The sequence below is a fragment of the Poromitra crassiceps genome (genome assembly GCF_964638095.1).
Source record: "Poromitra crassiceps genome assembly, chromosome: 8".
Lineage (NCBI taxonomy): Eukaryota > Metazoa > Chordata > Actinopteri > Beryciformes > Melamphaidae > Poromitra > Poromitra crassiceps.
In genome coordinates, this window is record NC_139629.1 from 3,481,566 (window position 1) to 3,491,929 (window position 10,364).

The following is a 10,364-nucleotide window of genomic DNA, read 5'->3' on the forward strand; positions in this document are numbered from 1 at the left end:
AAGAGGTTGGGTATCATACAATGTCTTTGATGCGTTTTTAGAGGAACCAGATTTCATGGCATGGATTCAGTCAACAGAATGGATATGGGGGGGGCTGTGGTAAACCCTGCGGCTATATAAAGATTATAGTCATATTAACATTATTGCTTTCATCACAGAGGAGGGAGAGTACGGGCTCTTAAGACAAAGGTGGTGACTTCCTTACTGTTATAGGTCCACCTCTAAATCTATGGGTAACCAGTAACACTTAAGTTGAAATTGTAAGTGTGGAGTTTGACCATGTAGGCCTGGATCAAGTGGATGGATTTAACAATGAACGTGATTGCACAGTACCGAGCAGCTGCACTCAGCAGTACTGTACATTTATGTCAGAATGCCCATAAATGCTCACTAATAACACAGGGTATGATTATGATGTGGTTGTTTTGTGCTCATAAGGTCTGAATATTGACCCTCTCAACTTAAGTGTTACTTTAATAAGTGAGTGAGAATCGTGTAGCATCGTGCCCAGTTCCAATAGGTCATATGATATGGATAGTGCATTTTCAAATGTAAAATGCATCATCCAGTAAAATTTGTTTGATCAAATAATAATTTCATAAAATTGAACATGGTAAAATATCCTATATATGAAATACCAAAAAATACAGCTGTGAACAAACATGGAAATGGAAACAAGGTAATATAGTTAAGGCTAAACATCTTTGTCTATTACCTTTGTATAGCTAAGTCATTAAGAGTAGCATGCAATCAACATAACCTTGCCACAACTTTACATTAAACAACAAAAGCAATCAACTCAAAACAAATGTATGTGCCCTTCATCACCACAAATTAGAACCATGTAATGTAGGTTTTCCATGTCGTTAACCATATGGCTTTGTGCAACTGTTCACTGTCAGTAAATTCACGAATTAAATCATTTTTGTAAAATAAATATATTAATAAATGTCATGCCAGAAATTAGAGATTCTGTTCTACATGCGCTAAGTGTTTCTTACATGCCAGATTGTGCTAATCGTACATCATCCTGAAAAAAATCAGAAGTCTTTCATCATAGCATGTATACTTACATCCAGGAACAAATGTGCTGTATTCCATCACCCTACTTTATATAAGGTATATGTGCACATATTCATATACTACAATATTGTCCATTAATAAATTAGGGAATAGTACAAGGAGGGGGGGGGGTGGGGGTACAGGCAGCGCAATAAGTTAAAATATGTCGCCTGTTTTACGTGAAGCGATCGGAATTCATCTTTCTGAGTTTGGGAGGCAGGTGTCCGTCCATCCTGCCGCCTCCACCCAGCCGCTGCAGCTTGGGCGGCAAGTCCGCCACCGACTTACTCATGGGCTCCGTGCTGCTGAGCATCTTGGAGGCCTTGCCCATGAGCCTGTCCTGATCGGAGACCCCGGGCACGGAGCTGATGCGCTGCAGCTTCATGGGCAGGTCTCCCATGCTGTACGTCATCTCCGACGTGGTGGAGCTCATCCTCAGCAGCTTCTTCGGCATGCCCTCGCGACCCATCCTCTGCAGCTTGTTGGGCAGCTTGGTGGCGCTCTCATTGTCCTCCAGCGTCTCCAGGCAGTCCAGGGAGGTGTTCTTGTCCCCGCCGCTGTGGCACAGGGAGGGAGCCATGATGGGCGAGGAGAGGAGCAGAGCGTCCTCGTGCTCCTTCACGCTGTACGGCGGCGTGGGCACCTCGAAGGTGGCGTGGAACTGAGAGTAGTCCACCTTGAAGAAGCCTTCCTCTAAGGAGATGACCGGGTAGAAGCGGTGTCCCCACAGAACCTCGTCCTCCGTGTAAGACGTCCTCGCTTGGCAAGTCATCCCTGTCAAAAGAGAAAAGACATAACGGAAAACGATCACACTAGCGCCGCAATTTTCACTATCGATTAATCTGCAGATCATTTTCTCGATTAATCGATTAGTTGTTTGGTCGATGAAATGAACGAAAATGGTGAAATATGTCGTTCACTGTTTCCCAAAGCCCACGGTGACGTCCTCAAATCTCTTGTTTTGTCCCCAACCCAAAGAGATTCAGTTTACTGTCATAGAAGAGTAAAGAAATGAAAATATTCACATTTTAGAATCTGGAATCAGAAAGAATTACTCAAAAGGATTAATCGATCATCAAAATAGTTGTCGATTAATTTTCTGTTGATCGACTAATCAACGAATCGTTGCAGCTCTAGATCACACTCTGTGAATTGTCCGACTGTTATTACTGATTAAATCAACAGGTGTTTAGCACTCAAAAGTCATTGTAATTCTCGGATGATTTTAATCAACTTAAAGCAGCAGCGGGGAAGAGGTAGACAAAGGAGAGAACGAGGGGACAAGAGGAACACGTGTGTACCTACTCCCTATTTCCTGATGGACTCAGCACCACCAGGTCCTTTTGGTCGCGCGCAATGTTTTGGATTATTGACTGTTATTCCTGCAAATGAACTTCAAGGCTTCATAGAATATGATGTGTCATTGTCTTGTCACAGCACAGCACAACACACAAGAGGCGAATGTTTTGGAGATGAAATATGTGACTACTATAGAGTGTTAAACACCACAGCCCTGATTCAATTATTATGCCTGGCACTGTGCCTCGAGACTCAATAATGTGGTATTCTCCAAGATTCTTGCCATTTTCAGATAAGTAAGCAAGCAATATTGTAAACAAATCTGCATAATGAATCAGTACTTATTAAAGAGGCGGCTGCCTAATTAAAAAAAAACGTAATTGATTTTTGGATTTAAAAAAAAAGATGATTATGAGCAAGTTCCAAGTTAATTTGAAAGCGAAGTTAAAGTGCAGCGGAGTCAGTTGCTGCGCCTGCATGTTTGTTTATGAATCGCTAAGCAGTCAACTATTTACAAGCCCAGTTATTTCTCAAATCACTGAGACAAATGTTCATAAACACACTGCAGTAAAACACAAATGACTGAGACAAATGTTCATAAACACACTGCAGTAAAACACAAATGACTGAGACAAATGTTCATAAACACACTGCAGTAAAACACAAATGACTGAGACAAATGTTCATAAACACACTGCAGTAAAACACAAATGACTGAGACAAATGTTCATAAACACACTGCAGGAAAACAAATGTTCATAAACACACTGCAGGAAAACAAATGTTCATAAACACACTGCAGGAAAACAAATGTTCATAAACACACTGCAGGAAAACAAATGTTCATAAACACACTGCAGGAAAACAAATGTTCATAAACACACTGCAGTAAAACAAATTGCCCACATCAGATTGTTACAAAAGTAGCCGTAGTGTCTCATTTCTTGAATTGTGTCCAGTGGACCTTTTATCCGAGGTGCCACATTCATACATACAAAACAGATTTGGGCTGCGTAATACACTAATACACACAAGACAGAGAAACAAGCTACGCTAACATTTAGCCAAGAGGCACAGCATAATACTGTATATAACTTTACAAATTTCTGTGCATTTGAGGACGAAATAATATGTGCAAAAAGTGTTCATTTAGAACTTGACTGAGAGGGAGAAGATTGCTCTATTTACACCCTTAAAACAAGTAATGAAGGTCCTCTCCACAATCCACATCCAATCTGAAGCTACTTAACAATTCACTCCACACCTTGACCTTGGCTAGTGACACAAAAGATAGAAGATTAAGATAATCAAATGACTGAAGAGGCAAGAAGGGGTGGGGGTGGGTTAGGGTTAGGTGTGTGGGGGTGGGTCTGCAGACTGAAGGGGTGGGGGTGTGTCTGCAGACTGAAGGGGTGGAGGTGGGACTGCAGACTGAAGGGGTGGGGGTGTGTCTGCAGACTGAAGGGGTGGAGGTGGGACTGCAGACTGAAGGGGTGGAGGTGGGACTGCAGACTGAAGGGGTGGGGGTGGGACTGCAGACTGAAGGGGTGGGACTGCAGACTGAAGGGGTGGACTGCAGACTGAAGGGGTGGAGGTGGGACTGCAGACTGAAGGGGTGGAGGTGGGACTGCAGACTGAAGGGGTGGGGGTGGGACTGCAGACTGAAGGGGTGGGACTGCAGACTGAAGGGGTGGACTGCAGACTGAAGGGGTGGAGGTGGGACTGCAGACTGAAGGGGTGGAGGTGGCACTGCAGACTGAAGGGGTGGAGGTGTGTCTGCAGACTGAAGGGGTGGAGGTGTGTCTGCAGACTGAAGGGGTGGAGGTGGGACTGCAGACTGAAGGGGTGGAGGTGGGACTGCAGACTGAAGGGGTGGAGGTGTGTCTGCAGACTGAAGGGGTGGAGGTGGGACTGCAGACTGAAGGGGTGGGGGTGTGTCTGCAGACTGAAGGGGTGGGGGTGGGACTGCAGACTGAAGGGGTGGAGGTGGGACTGCAGACTGAAGGGGTGGGGGTGTGTCTGCAGACTGAAGGGGTGGGGGTGGGACTGCAGACTGATGGGGTGGAGGTGGGACTGCAGACTGAAGGGGTGGGGGTGTGTCTGCAGACTGAAGGGGTGGGGGTGGGACTGCAGACTGATGGGGTGGACTGCAGACTGAAGGGGTGGGGGTGGGTCTGCAGACTGAAGGGGTGGACTGCAGACTGAAGGGGTGGGGGTGGGTCTGCAGACTGAAGGGGTGGGGGTGGGACTGCAGACTGAAGGGGTGGGGGTGGGACTGCAGACTGAAGGGGTGGACTGCAGACTGAAGGGGTGGACTGCAGACTGAAGGGGTGGAGGTGGGACTGCAGACTGAAGGCGTGGGGGTGGGACTGCAGACTGAAGGGGTGGGGGTGGGACTGCAGACTGATGGGGTGGGGGTGGGTCTGCAGACTGAAGGGGTGGACTGCAGACTGAAGGGGTGGAGGTGGGACTGCAGACTGAAGGGGTGGGGGTGGGTCTGCAGACTGAAGGGGTGGACTGCAGACTGAAGGGGTGGAGGTGGGACTGCAGACTGAAGGGGTGGGGGTGGGTCTGCAGACTGAAGAGGTGGAGGTGGGACTGCAGACTGAAGGGGTGGGGGTTGGCCTGCAGACAGCGGCTCCAGGAGATTTAGACTTCTTAAACAATCAAGGTACTTTCACACCAAACCTCTGTTGTGTTATTTCCTTCATCCTGACAAAAGCTGGGATAAGTGAGAAAATCCCTCTTCAAAGCATTAAATTCTGCCCTTTTGAGACTATAAAATAAAAGCATGTAACCAATTAGAGATATCTATTTAACATCTTCCCTGTGTGTGTGTGTGTGTGCGTGTGTGTGTGTGTGTGTGTGTGTGTGTGTGTGTGTGTGTGTGTGTGTGTGTGTGTGCGCGGGTGCGTGTGCGTGCGTGTGTGTGTGTGCGTACTGCTAAATAAGTTCTGCGAATTCAGCACAAGATAGGATATTATGATGCATTTGCCATAAATTTTCCCTCGCAGGGGGACAGTGAATTAAACCCATGCTTAAACACTCCCCTCACGTCCTCGAAAACAAATTAATGCAATTAGTAAAATTACCAGGTTTGAATTAATGACCAATAACAAAAACATTTCTTCACAAGTTCACACAGTGTCATGATTATCCGTGATCACTCATCATTATTCAGCAGCTGCTATAATAGCTGTCTGAATATGAGCGTGACTTCATATCACGTTGCTTACAAGCCCTATCCATCTTAGTATGGCAGCAGATTCTTTTATCACACCTTTTATTTTACCTTGCAGTTCAGTCAGTATAAATGTCTATGTAACTCAGTTTACATCTTAAACAAAATACTGGCTTGTTATATCAGCCCAGCACAGTAAACCAACCTTCTGTTTAGTATATGGAGTAATATTGTTGTGGAAAATTAAAACATTCACTGCGTAAGATGTAGTCATTTAAACCAGAGGCAGAGTATGGGGTTTCTGGCACAAACTTCACATCATTTGAAACTAGAGACATCTGTGTTTCCACCCGATTACCAACGTCATATAATTCACTGATAACGGCTCTGTACACAATCACAGATGTGCGAGAGACTGAACATCGGGTGCATTTGGGCTATTCAAAGTATTACTTCTGCACTATCTCTTCAGAGTCCTAAACGCTACAGGCATATATGGGGAAGTGTGCTGCGGCGAGTGAAGCAGGCAAAGCTCATGAGAAGTTGAGGCCAAAACGATTGAGGGTATAAGTGTGAATGGACATCTTCATACTGTGGGCCTGTGAGAAATTGCTTCCAGCCAAAACATAGTCATCGTTTTACCATCGACAGGCTCATGCATCCTATAGAGAGAGAATGGAAATGAACGTATGTCTTTCGGTTGTTTGTTCTTATTTTAACCACCGCTAGCAGCTTACCACACGGCTATCAGCATTAGTTGTAAAAAAAAAAAAAAATCTTTGGGAATGTTACGAAAAAGATTGAAACGAAATTGTGCCTGAAGCAAAGAGGTTGCTACAGTAAAACACAAATAGACAGGAATAGCTCCATCCTACATCTATTAATAATGCTATGGTGTTCCTGCAGATGGTGTAGGAGTGACTGACTGGAAGACCTGCATCTGTGAAAACACACGTGCCCCCTGCTGGCCTGGGGTTGAATCCCTGGCGCAGAACCTGCTCTGCTGCTTCCCCTCCTCTCCAGCCGCTCAGGCTCAGCCTCAGCCTCCTCCTTCTTCAACAAATGACGAGGCTTCATCTTCTCATCTCATCTCACTAAGGTACTGACGCCTGAGCCACTGCATCAGGTACTGACGCCTGAGCCACTGCATCCTTATACATGTGTCTGCACCATGTCTTGCTGAAGAGCAGCAGCTTGGCAAACACCCACACCCGTATGCTTTCCAGCACAACAGACAGCAGTGGTAATAATATGCTCCTTGCCCTTCAGAGAGGCCATCGCCACACTCGTATTATGAAGGAATTGATATCTTCTGGAATAAGGCAGAAATAGAGACACAAAGATGAGACCACCCGATCGTAATTGAGTGCAGTTTAACAGCCTGCAGTAGCAAGAAAATAAAACTCGATAACAATAGATCATTGCAACAATTATATTATTATTCCTAAAAGTCAGACAAATTTGTGCAGACAGACAAAAGCAATGTTTTGTGTGTATTTTGCATTATTATTAAAGCCTTATGTAACTCTAAAATTCATACCTGCCCTGAACTCAGTTTCTATGGAAACCAAACTGTAGGAATCTGTGCATGTACCACATGACAACCGTGGTCCTTTTCACTGTTGACTTCAGTCAAAAGTAACCAACCGCACGACTACGCACGCGTGCACACACACACACACACACACACACACACACACGCACACACACACACATACACACACACGCACGCACGCACGCACGCACGCACGCGCACGCACGCACACACACGCGCACACACACGCGCACACACACACACACACACACACACACACGCACACACACACACGCACACACACACACACACACACACACACACACACACACGCACACACGCACAAGAAAAAAGTATCATCCCTCTCATATAGCCTTTTTTTTCATGGAAATGTATTTTGCCTGGAGGAGAGCTTTTTGTGAGGAGAAATAAAAGCAGATCAGAATAGCGTCAACTGACGTCAATAGTAATCAGCTGGTTAGCCCTTTTAGCAGACAATACAGACTGGTTAGCAGACAATACAGACTGGTTAGCAGACAATACAGACTGGTTAGCAGACAATACAGACTGGTTAACAGACAATACAGACTGGTTAGCAGACAATACAGACTGGTTAGCAGACAATACAGACTGGTTAACAGACAATACAGACTGGTTAGCAGACAATACAGACTGGTTAGCAGACAATACAGACTGGTTAGCAGACAATACAGACTGGTTAACAGACAATACAGACTGGTTAGCAGACAATACAGACTGGTTAGCAGACAATACAGACTGGTTAGCAGACAATACAGACTGGTTAGCAGACAATACAGACTGGTTAGCCCTTTTAACAGACAATACAGACTGGTTAGCAAACAATACAGACTGGTTAGCAGACAATACAGACTGGTTAGCAGACAATACAGACTGGTTAGCAAACAATACAGACTGGTTAGCAGACAATACAGACTGGTTAGCAGACAATACAGACTGGTTAGCAGACAATACAGACTGGTTAGCAAACAATACAGACTGGTTAGCAGACAATACTGACTGGTTAGCAGACAATACTGACTGGTTAGCAGACAATACAGACTGGTTAGCAGACAATACAGACTGGTTAGCAGACAATACTGACTGGTTAGCAGACAATACAGACTGGTTAGCAGACAATACAGACTGGTTAGCAGACAATACAGACTGGTTAGCAGACAATACTGACTGGTTAGCAGACAATACAGACTGGTTAGCAGACAATACAGACTGGTTAGCAAACAATACAGACTGGTTAGCAGACAATACAGACTGGTTAGCAGACAATACAGACTGGTTAGCAGACAATACAGACTGGTTAGCAGACAATACAGACTGGTTAGCAGACAATACAGACTGGTTAGCAGACAATACAGACTGGTTAGCAGACAATACAGACTGGTTAGCAAACAATACAGACTGGTTAGCAGACAATACTGACTGGTTAGCAGACAATACTGACTGGTTAGCAGACAATACAGACTGGTTAGCAGACAATACAGACTGGTTAGCAGACAACACAGTGTTGCGTAACAAGCAAATGCTTACCAAATATTTCCAATAGGCTACATGTCTGGTACTGCCTGTCGAGCTGAACCCAAAAATGACTTTTATTTTCTTTTAGTTCAAATACCTGGGTATGCAGTGCACCTATTTAATAATGTATGCCAAAAATATCACAAAAATCTATTTATTTAGTTTTTCACACTTTTTCACATCAAAAGTTCATTTTTCAAGATTTCATTGATAACAGCAATCTACAGTTTGCTGACGTCACCTAGTACTATCAAATTTCTACCCCATTTCAACCAATCATATCACGACATGCAGCTGTCAATCAAATCTTCATTTCAGGATAATTTTCTCTTCCAAATGAAGTAGAAAATGGCACCTAGTGCCATATCTGGCAGAATTCCTATCCCATAAACCAGGGGTGCCCAAATTCTTTCCCATGAAGGGCCAAAACTCAATCTGGGTGGAGGGCCGAGGGCCAAAAATAAATGTTGTGGAATTACATTAAAATGTATTGTGTTTTATAGAAAATTAACATTTTAAATCTAAAATAACATTTCCCCCCATCCCAAATTTTTTTTTTTTAAATTAAGGCCGGCAGCGATTTCTTTTTTGCCTTTTTTGCATGTTTGAATCTGTCTTAGCCATATTTAGTGGAATATCTCATTTTAAACACACCAATGTTATTGTCTATTGATTGAATTGCTCTCACACTCAGGCCTGGCCTGGCCTGGCCTGGCCTGGGTTGGCCTGGCCTGGCCTGGCATGCAAAAAAAAAAAAAAATTTTTTTTTTTGCATTTTTCCCCCCAAATCCGTGGCGGGCCAAAACAAACAGAGCCAAACTTGGCCCGCGGGCCCCAAATTGGGCGCCACTGCCATAAACTAACTACTAACTTGGCCAATTGTATGAAACATGAACAAAAACCAAAAACTATAATCTCTAAGAATGAAGTCATAACTGTGGAAGAGCGGGGGGGGGGGGGGGGCGGTCATAACAGTGGAAGAGCATCCAAACGGCTCCTGTTTATCACTCAGGACAGACAGGGTCAAATCATCCATCAGGCATCCAGACCCCGACCCTAATGCTTTTACTCTGAGTGTAGCCGTGACCTTTTACAACACAGCCGCCCGCCCTGTTCACACTGCCTGTGTTTTGATGCCCTGCTGCTCACACTGCCTGTGTTTTGATGCTCTGTTCACACTGCCTGTGTTTTGATGCCCTGCTCACACTGCCTGTGTTTTGATGCCCTGCTGCTCACACTGCCTGTGTTTTGATGCTCGGTTCACACTGCCTGTGTTTTGATGCTCTGTTCACACTGCCTGTGTTTTGATGCCCTGCTCACACTGCCTGTGTTTTGATGCCCTGTTCACACTGCCTGTGTTTTGATGCCCTGCTCACACTGCCTGTGTTTTGATGCCCTGTTCACACTGCCTGTGTTTTGATGCCCTGCTCACACTGCCTGTGTTTTGATGCTCTGCTGCTCACACTGCCTGTGTTTTGATGCTCTGTTCACACTGCCTGTGTTTTGATGCCCTGCTCACACTGCCTGTGTTTTGATGCTCTGCTCACACTGCCTGTGTTTTGATGCTCTGCTCACACTGCCTGTGTTTTGATGCTCTGCTCACACTGCCTGTGTTTTGATGCTCTGCTCACACTGCCTGTGTTTTGATGCTCTGCTGCTCACACTGCCTGTGTTTTGATGCTCTGCTCACACTGCCTGTGTTTTGATGCCCTGCTCACACTGCCTGTGTTTTGA

The 10,364-nt window shown here is 45.1% G+C and overlaps 1 protein-coding gene across 1 annotated transcript in view; it reads right to left on the reverse strand.

Annotated features, from left to right (window-relative positions):
• Positions 1–1,237: 1,237 nt before the first annotated feature.
• The window catches only part of kcnj3a (potassium inwardly rectifying channel subfamily J member 3a), a gene marked incomplete at both ends in the record, with an annotated part of 51,157 nt that continues 42,030 nt past the window's right edge, over positions 1,238–10,364 (reverse strand). The window contains one exon of the mRNA XM_083641328.1: positions 1,238–1,836. Within this exon, the coding sequence (XP_083497454.1) occupies positions 1,238–1,836 (599 nt within the window). The remainder of the gene's footprint in view (positions 1,837–10,364) is intronic.